At 39.3% G+C, this 11,907-nt stretch overlaps 1 protein-coding gene across 7 annotated transcripts in view; it reads right to left on the bottom strand.

Annotated features, from left to right (window-relative positions):
- Positions 1 to 9,556: 9,556 nt before the first annotated feature.
- Positions 9,557 to 11,907, bottom strand: part of ZDHHC14 (zinc finger DHHC-type palmitoyltransferase 14) — a 94,733-nt gene continuing 92,382 nt past the window's right edge. For 4 of the 7 annotated variants that reach the window (XM_015858325.2, XM_015858324.2, XM_032443262.1 and 1 more), the window contains one exon: positions 10,173 to 11,439. In XM_015858325.2, the coding sequence (XP_015713811.1) occupies positions 11,038 to 11,439 (402 nt within the window). In that variant the 3' untranslated portion in view covers positions 10,173 to 11,037. Of the gene's footprint in view, positions 11,440 to 11,907 lie in introns of all 7 variants that reach the window. The other 3 variants (XM_015858327.2, XM_015858328.2, XM_032443263.1) reach the window with 2 other exon arrangements.

Below are 11,907 nucleotides of genomic sequence, written 5' to 3'. Positions count from 1 at the left end.
CCGCCAACAGACTCTCAAGAGTGTTGCAGACAAGTCCTCCACACTATCTGCACCAGAGCAAGGAGTATTGTACTGAGTTCATTGCAACTGCATGATGATGATAAGACTTCTTTCTGAAGAATCACGCCACTTCTTGTATGAATTCTGGAAGACTTGGTAGCCACCACCAACACTGTCACAATGTCATCCATTGAAATTAGGTCATTAAAAATTTCCATCCCCTCCCGGTGCTTTTGGTTGGCATGGTGCAATCTTATTACTTGTTCACCTTCACTTCAAAAGTTTTTCGGAAATGTTGGAAATAAAATTCAGTAAGATGTTTCAGTTCTTCTTGAATATGTTCTGTAGAGGTGTTTCCCAAGCACCATCATCCTCTCTTGAACAGCAAGTACAGTAATTCTGTTTCTACAGAGTAGCCTGGAGTCTCATGGGAGGAGAGAAGAAAACAGTTCAAATTGGCCAGGCACAAGTTCTTCAGCAAGGAAAGCAGGCCTTCAAGTCATTATGAAAACAGCAAGTGTTCTAATGGGAAAGGAGGAACGTAGATATGTGGACTGGAGAAGTCATTACGCATTACAGTATAAGCTTAATCAGGCATTACAGAAACAGGTATTTGTATCTGCTGGGGCATATGGACAGGGTAGATTCTTTCAAGGTCCCTTCTAGCAATTTTACTTAATGACTTTTCCCCAAATTAATACTTTCAAGCAATATCCTACTGCAGAACTGCTATAACCTACTGCAGAACTAATGTCAGTTTAACTTCTTTACCAGGCCATGCATCTCTAACTTACTTTCTCACAGTGAAAATCAGGGTGAGAGAACAACAAAAACCACACTTACAAAACACATTTCACTTCACTGTAGAGCTAAGCCCAGAGCCTGGAATGTGGGTTGAATTAGAACAAATGGACTCAATTTTGAGACCGGGAAGCTTTAAGCAGGAAAATCAGATAATACCTCCAAAGACACAAAGGCTTCTCACTTTTTTGGAAATAATCAAAGACAAATCAGAACTCCAAATCTCACATTTTACCGAAGGCAACACTAAAACAAGAAATAAGAGAAGATATAAAAATGTAATCTGCTTACCAGCTCATGCATGCACCCATCTAACACTCATAGCAGAGTACTGATTCCACCTTTTGAGAATTTAACTTGGCATCGATGTAAACATATTCCAATTGTAATTGTTAAACATTAACCTGAGGCAACTGGGATTCAAGCCTTGGCAGATACAGCAGCGGCGAGGTCATGTGAAGTTTCTTATTGCTAATCTTACATAAATCTTGTCTGATTAAGTCATTGGAACTGAGTACGTTAGATTCCAGTATCTCTTACATACAATGGGTAAGAATAAATTGCCTAACCAATTTTGCAGTGCAAAAGAAAAAAAAAATAAAAGCCTTTCAGAAGACCCTGGCAGCAGACAAAATTTAATCTCTTTGAAGTGCTATTATCATTTATTTAAAGACTTATGAATGATTACATACTCCTTCCTTTTCACTGAATAGCTGCCATATACTAGCAACTCAAAAACAATTTTTCTGATTTTATTTTGTTTTTTGGACAGAACAAAAATACTTCTGTTATTGCAATTTAGTGCAAGTGCAAAAGACATGCTTTTGGGGTTGCAACCCTTTCCAGGAGAGGATAAAATACTTTCCTCCTGAAAAAAAAAGAATGCTGCTCGGGGGGGGGGGGGGGGGGGAGAGGGGGGACAGACTTATGGCTCATTTTCATTGCTCTACAGCTGTAAAAATGGTTATGAATTGTAGAAGTGAGTTTTCTGTGGTCTATTACTTCTCACTTTGCCTGGAGTACCTTCTGCAGAACTGCTTAGATCAGATTCTCACAAAGTTGATTATTTGTCTTTGAGCGGCAGATATATTGAATTCTCTGTGAAGCACCCATTTGGAGAACAAGGTCTGAGTCATAAACAGATAGAGACTACAGGCTCACACAAGCATTGTGTGGGCCCATTTCACAGGGTGTTTTTTCACTGAACAGCCTGACTAAAAACTGTAGTAGAGACTTCCTGTATCGCTACAAGCAGGCACAATAACTGCTGGAAAAACTCCTTTTTAAGGTGATGGCAGCTAGTAACTAAAAATCAGTAAATAAACATTTACATAAACAAATGGAGTACCACACCTCTTAGGATGATGCAATAAACACACGGTTGTTTGCAGTAAAGATACGTTCAATTTTACAGCAAAAAAACCAATACGTTTTCTCCACTACTGGACCAGCACTTCATTGAAAAACAGCACTCATTATAGAAGATAAAAACTTCACAGCATTTCTTTTTTTTTCCTATCCTGTAAGCTTTACATGCTCCAACATAACAGTACATTTAAACATGATTCTGCTCTTCTTGTTCCCATTGCTTTCTAGTTCTTGGTGCAGATATTATTGAACATAGAACCACTGGTGGAAGGAAAAAAATGTGCAAGTGATAGATTTGCTACAAAACTGGGTGAATAATTTCTTTTTGTGTATGCATTCACTCGAGCACTAAGAATTCACTGAATAATAGAACATGCAACCTAAATTCATCCCTTTTGGAAAGGCAGGTACTAAATCATTCATAGGACGAGCTGTCCACCAAACCACTTAGAGAAAGTAAGTTGCTATCTTGAAGCTTTCAGCGGGCTTTCCAGTCAGTGCAAGGAATTACTCAAGTTCAAGCTGAGGCAGACTGGAGAGCTGCAGAAGTACAAGAGCAGCTCCTTTCCAGGGAAAATTTTCTTAAGAGTAGAAAAGAAAGTTAGATATCAGCATTAGCTGCATATGGCTGACATACCGCACAATTGCACAGACAGGAAAGCAAAGCATCAAGAAAACTGATTGCTCAGATGGTTTTTCTAAGGAAAAATCAACTTACACAATCATGCTGAACTTGCGTGTGTGTGAGAGTGCATCCTGACAGTAATAACCTTGTGGACCCTGGAAGCCCAAAGCGTAGAGCGTGGTACCCAGAACACAACAACCCCCTGCCATAATATGGGAGGTCTTGAAGCAAGGACAATACATTCTCCCATCACCTAGCTCAGACTCGAGGTGGGTGCCTCCAGTTTAGGAAGTGATTACAAACACTGACTGGAGCAGTGGTGACAAGTGGCAAAGGTGAGCCTGCGCAAAGAGAAAAGGACTATTTAAAAAACAAAACAGAAATTTGTAGCAGCTCTTTTCCCACATGAATCGAATCCCTGTTCTTTGAAAATCCTACAACAGTGGGAAACCTTTGTTTGGTTCATGTGTTACAAGAAAGTTAAAATTTATCTGCTGACGTTGTCATAAATGTAACTGCATCTTTGCTGTACCTGTGAACTCCTCCGTTTGTTAAGGAAATTATAATAAAGACCCACAAATGCTGGGGAAAAAAAAAACAAACAACAAAAAACATACAACATGAGCATATAAAATCCTGTGAAATAGGAAATGTGACATCTGAGGCCCAGCTGAAGGCTACAGATGTCACACTCTTTGACTCTAAAACCACATTTAGAACTGATTCCTCCTCTAAAGATGCAACTAGAAAGAGGAACTTGTCTAAATGTTGCTTAGAAGAAACTTCTTAGTAGAGCATCTGCTCACACTGACATCCAGAAGCAAAGCAGGACAGACCAACTTTGGGAACCGGTTACTGCCACCTAGAAGAAAATGCATGACAACTCGCAGAGGTAACTGAGCAGCTCAGGCAATGCAGAAGAAACCTTGGAACATTTCCTGCTCCTCTCTCAGGGCAGAACTGACTGATCATACTGTCCATTAGAAAAAGAGATACCATTGAAATTAATGAAGCAAAACACTGCCTGGCTCTGTGATTTCAGGAGAGCACCTCAGACCCAGAATGCAGCAATGCCTTGGGTTTCCTTTATATTTTCATTTTGTAAGGTAATCCAGGAAAAACCAGCTTCAGAAAGAAAGCAAGAGAAGTTCCCTTATGTTTTGAGACTGGTTACTTATTTCAGTACATCATTCTGAGTATGAACAAGCATCCGCAATGCAGATGTGCATGCACCGATAACTAATAACGTGAAGAGCATGCTGGGTCAACAGCTAACCAGGAGCAGAAGATAAAGTGCTAACAGGACAGAATTTGTGTGGGCTATCTGCCTGCTTAGCTTGCAGTCATGTATCACGTAACGGGCTCCATGCAGCAACCACTCTCTTTTCCTTGTAACGTATATGCAATGTGTCTGTCATGCACTGGTACTACTAACTACTGATGCTACCATCAGCTGCAGCTGGTGGAAGCATGTAGGAAGCAAATGCAATTAGACTCAATGTCTGGATTCAATCCACAGACATCAGGTTACCAATTTTTATGTCAAGAACTCAAGATCAGAGCAACTGACTATTAAGTACATTGCACTGGATAAGAGAGGAATAAACTTGCCGTAGGTTAGGAATAACATATAAACTGTTATAATAACATATGCTTTAATCTCTTCAAAGGGATTTATCATTACCACTTAAAAATACAATTTTTTTTTTTTAAGCCTTTCAAATATTTAAACCTGGAATCTGGATCAGGTTCTCTCCTATAACCTGCACTCATTTTATTGCTATTGTGCTGTAATGGCTTGTGATGCAAGTATGTTTTTGTTTTTCTTTCTTTCTTTTTTTTTTTTTTTTCCCTCATCAATTTAATACTATAAACTGGCTTTAGGACAATTAAATAATGAAGAAAACATGGTACAAAATGTTACAATATATATATTTAGGAATGGGAGAAGATTCTGATCTTTGGTATGAGAAAAATTATTCAAGTCAGAGAATATTAGCAACAGCTGCTTGTCATGTAGCTACAGAACAGCAGCATTTAACTTTGTTTCCTTCTTAAAGGGTAACTATAATAAAAATTGACCTTATTAATATGAAAATGACCATAGGAACATAGCAATCTGAGATACAGCATAAATAGCATGTAAAAATAAAACCACCATTCACTTCAGCAGAGAGTTTATGAACATGAGGTAAATCAACTTTCTACATGGGTAGTTTTAGGAGATTTAGATTAGACGTCAGGGGGAAGTTTTTTACTGAGTGCTGAGGTGCTGGCACGGGCTGCCCAGAGAGGTTGTGAATGCCCCATCCATGGATGTGTTCAAGGACAGGTTGAGGCCATGGGCAGCCTGGTCTAATATTAGATATGGAGGTCTGTGGCTCTGCTTGTAGCAGGGTGGCTGGAGCTTGATGATACTCGAGGTCCCTTCCAAACCAACCATTCTATGATCCTATGACCTTATATTCTTGTTGCCAAACAGTATGCATAGCATGTTGAATTCACATCCTTTTCCCAATTGTGTACAGTCTGGGAGAGTATTTGGTACTTCTGAAATGAGCCAAAGAAAGGCTCTAACACTTCTCACATCACAGATCACCTGGCCAAGCTGTTTTGCAACAGTCCTTTTGTGCCCTTTTGTATTTCTAACATTTAACTCCTACACAAGTAACTCTCAGCAGCAGTAACCAGCTCCAGGTTTGGGAAGATTTAAACTACAGTGAAGTTAAACTTAGTTTTCCTTAGTTTTCAGAAGCAATTCCAGTTTAAACAACTAAACATAACCTAAACAACCTGTGACGTGCTCCATTCATACCTATAGAATATTTGGAACACATCTCGAAATATATGCTGGCTCATTTCACTTTGGCTGGGAGAAACATCGTTGGGGCGGCAACTGAACTTTAAAACTGTCAGGCCGGTCCGAGCCAGAACACACCACGCTCATGTTCTTCTGAGAACCACTGATAACAAGGGGTTGGGGAGCAACAAATACATACAGATATTTCATGCAAAAAAATTTACACCAGAAAAGAACCAAAGGAAGGATCAGATCCCTCCATATGTTGCTGAATTCTTCAAGCTGTACTGATCTTGGGAACTAAAAGACAAAAAGAAGCTCAGCTTTGTAACTTCTGCAGATACGCTTCTTCATTTCATATTTTGAACATCAGACAATGAATTACTTACCAAGAAATACTGCACCCACTATATACGAGGGCTGCTTCAAAAGTAATGCATCCTACTTTATTACATCAGCCTTCAGAGACTGATAAGACTTCAGAGGCAGATGGTGTTGGTATAGCAGCACAGGTTGAACCTTTCCACCAAGGTCCCGTTACATGCTGCTGTTGACAGATGGCAGCAGACGGGCAGCTTGACAGATGGTGTCTGACATGCAGGTGCATATGAAGCAAAGGTGTGTCACTGAATTCCTCCATATGATTAAAAAAAAATGGCACCCGTTGACACTTCCTGAACCTTAATGGAGACCAAACAGTGGATGTAAGCAGAGCAAGGTGGTGAGTGGTGTGGTGCAATCCAGCAGTGGTGACATTGGGACACATCCACTGGTGCAGATTACATGCCACACTCATAACAGCCTCTTGGTCATCCCTGGCAAAAATACATAGCTCTTGGAGGTGTTCAAAGAATAGTTTTGTAGATGAAAATTTGCTCTATCAAAAATTGTTACTGAACTCTTTGTATCTGTTGTAGTTTCCATAGAAATAAAGAGAAGGCATTAGTTTCATGCAACCATAGAATCATTTGAGTTGGAAGCGACCTTTAAAAGTTATCTAGTTCAACTCCCCTGCAAAGAACAGGGAAATCCACAGTTAGATCAGGTTGCTCAAAACCTCTTTCTCCTGACCTTGAACATCTCCAGGCAGCGCATCTGTGGCAGCCTGTTCTAGTGCCTCATGACCCTAAGTGTAAAAAACTTCTCCCTTGTGTCCAAACTAAATCTCCCTCTTTTAGTTTGAAAGCATTTTCCCTGTCCTATTACAACAGACCCTGGTAACGAGTCTCTCCCCTTCCTTCTTATAGTCTCCCTTTAGATACTGAAAGGCTGCTCTCAGGTCTTCCCAGAATCTTCTCCAAGCTGAACAACTCCAGCTCTCTTAGCCTGTCCTTGCAGGGAAGGTGTTCCATCCCATGGATTATTTCTGTGCCCTTCCTCTGGATGCACACCCACAGGTCCATGTCTCTTCTGTACTGAAGACTACACATCTGGATGCAGTACTCCAGGTCAGATCTCACCATCACAGAGGGGCAGGATCACCTCATCGGTCCTGCTGGCCATGCTTCTTTTCATGGCTTAGGATACAGTTGGCTTTCTGGGCTGCAAGTGCACACTGCTGGCTCATATCCAGCCTGCCATCCACCAGTACCCCCAAGGTCTTTTTGGTAGAGCTGTACTCAAAGTTTCAAAGTGACCTACGTATATTTGAACAAATAAGAAGTCTCAGCAGCATAACAAGTTAGTATTCTCCCTTGTAGCATGTGTTCCACACAGGTCTTCTGTTTATGAGATCAGTTCTCTTCTTCTAGGATCATTCACTAAAGTAACTGCAGAGCAGCTTATCTTCCATCTAGAAAACTAATGTCAATGAATGTATTAACCACTTTATGTAGACACACCTGCGCCAATAACTTCATATGGAAATATATCTGCCTGCACCATCTATTAACAAGAAGAGATGACAATCTGATAAAGGGATGCACTGACATATAAAAATGCAATATAAATTTGACATTTATTACATTACTGGCAAACATGTATGAATATATAAAACTCCTTCTTCAAACAGAAACGTCTTTGAGAAATCAAAATAAAGAGCCTTTAAGAACACTTTATGAAGCACAGCTTCATTCTCCATATGCTCAATAACATCTAGGAGGAAAAAAATGTTAAAGAAAAATAAATCAGAATAAATAGCTTTTATCAGATAAACTAACCAGCTTCTACACATACAAAGATTTTCGATTAATAAACAAAAAAGAAAACTTTTTGAAAATATTGACTTTTGCTTTGAGGTCACATTTATAATTCATGTGAACATTGGAACCATTTAATATTAGTACAGCAATTGTCAAAGAAATTAAAAAAAAAAAAAACACACACACAGAAAAATAAATGAAGAAACTTCCCCCTGTGATATTGACTAGATTTATCACTTTGAATATCTGGTGTGAATGCTCTGTAATCATAGTTCGTTAAAAATAAAACGACAAAATAAAATCTGTAGAATAGATGATGAGTAGTTACTCTGCTGACTCATTCCCGGTGCATACTCAAGTTCCAATGGAGGTAAGGAGATGGAGGTAAAGAGAATGGCCCCAGAATCTTCATAGAGGCACCTCTTCGATCAACCTGCTGCTAAATCACTGCCTGCTGTCAATCAAAGGCTGCAAGTACCACATCTTTTGGGTTAACAGACTTAATTCCAAAATATTCCAGCAGATGTCCTCACAAGGCAATTGTGTCAGGGTGGTTAGAGATGCTGTCATTCAAAAAGACCAAGATGACAAGGTCGACAAAAGTTGCAATAGGGCGATACAAGTATCTAGACAGACAAATTAGCATTTAATTTACTCTGAAGTATCAAACAAAAAAACAAAGAAACAAAAGCGGCATGCTGGAAACCATGAGGCTGTCATCTTAAAAAATAAACAGTTGTGAGCAAATACATCACCAGAACATCTGTTCCAACGTTGTTAGTTTGTTCTTATACCTCAGTTATATACAAATAGTGTTTTTTAAAAAAATGGTGAAAAGTTTCACATGAAAAGCAGCACAAATATGCTAATACTACTTCTCTTTTTCCAGTTGTTTCATGTTAAAACCAACACAGACCTTGTGCACTCAGAGCTGATATGCAGTTTTCTGCACTATTCCCTGGTAGCAGTGACATACAAGTGTTGTCACAAAGCTGGTATTCTTGGAAACATGAAATCCCTCAGGGCTTTTAAAACAAATTTGAAAAGAAGCATTTGCTAGAAACAGAGATCCCCATCATTTGTGCTGAGTGGAAAGGAAATATAACACGCAATAAATATCTGACTTGTCCTTCTGTATCGTGGGCAACGCATCCATAGCTGACTAAGAGACTCCATGAGATGATGATTCAGCCAAGTACTGTTCTACAAACTCAAAGCAGGGATTCTTTACCCGGGCCCACAAGACAAGCATCGCCAACACTCAGTCAATTATCTGCTTTAATCCAGACACTGATGTGGCTTCTCATGTGTGAAGCCACATCAGCAAAAGGTGAAATGAAGACAATGAGGATCATGACTCATTTTCAAGAGCATACACAGAAATAAATGTAGATACCTGAGGCTTACAGGGAGACCAGCCAACATGAACAAGTCAGCCACTGCAATTTGGTTTATAGGAAGAACTTGAGACTGCGCCTGCTTCAAAAATGGGCTGGGAAGTTGGCTAAAATGGCTGGGACAGACTTCTCTCCTAGAGGTCCACTGGTGCACCTCCTACTGCAGTTACAGTCAAAAAGTGTTGATATGTTCCACTTGCTGAACCACTTGAAGTTAGCACAATTAATTACAGAAACAGATTGCTTGTGAAATCTTAGAGGAAAAGAGTTTTTGTCAATAACACTGTTCGATGCTTCAGCAGCATGGGTGGCTGGTTTTCTGCAGGTTCATTATCCTCACAGTCGAGAATGAAAATAAAAACTGTTTTTTTAGCTTAGTGTCAGAGAACAACCATGAGTGAACAATATAAAGCTGCAACCTTTCTGAACTAGTGAACATTTTAATGCCATAATCATTTAAGATAAACTACATTCTGAAATCACTTTGTCCTGGGAAAGGAAGAATCCAGGTCCCATATCCTGAAAAGCATAGCAGATACAGTATTAAAGCCAATCAGCTATCATCTTATTTAAAGTTGTATTCAGCTATCATCAAAACAAATAATCTTCTTAACCTTTTAATTGCTCTTTACTTAAACAAACAAATGAATGGTCCAAAAGCAACACTTCCATTAAAAATACTAGAAAACAAACAACTGAAGCATTATGGCCAGGCGGTAGCTACAGTATATGATTACTTCGCTGCCTCTTTGTCTTTAATCATAAGCCCCCTCACCCTTTAGCCAGATAAGGAACATAGAATTGCAGTCCAAGCAGACACAAACTCTCCCATTTCCGAATACAGACTTGTGACAGGAACAAATACACATCTCAAACAAAGCCATAAAAGATGCTGAAGCAAAACTTATCATAAGCAGCTCTTCCTCCATATCTCTGGTTTCATTAACATATTCCAGTTATATCCTTCACAAACTATGTCAGTAAATCATAATCTTCCCATCTTTCCCCAGAAAAACTGTACAAGGATAACTGTACACATGCCCAAGAAATAGAGGATGTCATTTTATTGGATGTCCACAGGTAATTGTATCACATTAGGGAGTGGAAGAATCTTGTAGTATGGCACAACACAATATCTCATTCTAAACACTTAAAACAGAAGGTTAAATGATATGCAACATGGTCAAATCAGTAACTCCCCATCTTCTAGGCACCACTGAAAAAATTAAAATAAACTTTAATAAATTGGAAAAAAAAAATACAGTCCATTAATTTGTTTGTTGCACTGTCTTTAAATGAAACAGCACTTTGAAAGTCACAAATAAAAAAGCAGCACTTCCTCTTAATACCAACACCACTGTAACACATACTGTAGCGTGGCATGCAAATCCGTATCTGTAGTCTTTTTTTTTGTTTTTTTGCATTAACAAACGGAATGGTAATTTCTCTATCTCAAATATTAGTAGCATAACATAAGTGCAGACCATTCTGGCCACAAGTGTGGTAAGCCTTAACAAGTGTGTATTACAAGAGCATAGAACACAGAGCATGACACTTACATCCAAGAATCTCTCTTTCGTACTGAACATGGTCTTTGTTACAGGCTGAATTCCAACTTGCTGTACCCAAACTGCAGGAAACAAGAATGTTGATCATTTCTGTTTTTTCCATAAAAAAAGAGATGTGGTCACCATCAAAGCATATCCATTATCAACCTGGTCGAAAAAAATGCCATAGCTCCACTGAAAAAAAAATACGTTGTTTTTGTTTTTAGTAGATTTCATAATGCAATAAAGTTTCCATTATAGCCATGTTACAAAGTCTTACAGTGGTACTGTGGTGTCATTCCTGCTAAGTAAAGACTTGTATAGACACCAAGAAAGGTGCAGTGTTCAAAGAAGCTGTTCAAACTGAGCTAAGCTTCACAAGACCACGTACTGAGTCTTCATGCAAAGAATCCTGGCTGGCTAGACTCAGGACGTGCATTGTATGGCTGTGTGTAATAGGACTTCCGCTCGGCAGCATCCCAGGGGGTGAAGGAGCTTCTTCAGGAGTAAGAAACTGATGACCTTCGTGCTCCTCTTTCAAGGGTATCATGTCTGTCAAACCTGTGTCTGATGTGAGATTTGGCATGGAAGATGGTGGTGTTGGTTGCCCTAGAGTTAGAGTTGCACAAGGCCCACTGATAGAAGTCTTTCCTGGTAAAGGTAGCTCTTCGCTATTTATGCTGGGCTCACTCTGTAGTAGCGGGGTGGCAGCAGCCTGCAAAACGAATTTAGTGCTCTGAATGCACTGATCTTGGTCACACTGCAGAATGGAAAGGTGTAAAATTATAAGGCAAACAAAACAGACCAAAAAAAAAAAGAGAATATGGACAAACAGTATGGGAAAGGATGGGATGTAAAGAGAAAAGAAGAGAGACATTAGTATCTTTCCATGGTTAGCCATCCAAAAACCCAACTGCATGCATAACTAAGTCAGGGCTTTGGATTATTATCAAAGTAAATTATGATAAATATTTCCACTTATGTGTTAAGTTTGTTTTTTTTTTTTTTTTTTGTTATCTCCTAAATAGTATTTTGTAAGTACTGTAATACAAATACTTTCTTAGACCTGTTTAAAGCCACTTGGAAAACCAAGCTGAACATTCCTTGTGTAGCTCGCTGCACAGGACACTCCAAACCTGCCTGGTTGGAAGCGACAGAAGCAGACAGGTACATCACTTCCACTCTACTCATTTCACCCTTGAGTAGCTGGCCGTCCATGGCAGTTCAG

This window comes from Coturnix japonica, chromosome 3, assembly GCF_001577835.2.
Source record: "Coturnix japonica isolate 7356 chromosome 3, Coturnix japonica 2.1, whole genome shotgun sequence".
NCBI classification, from domain to species: Eukaryota; Metazoa; Chordata; class Aves; order Galliformes; family Phasianidae; genus Coturnix; species Coturnix japonica.
The sequence above is the reverse complement of the archived record's forward strand: the minus strand, read 5'-3'. Positions and strand labels throughout refer to the sequence as shown.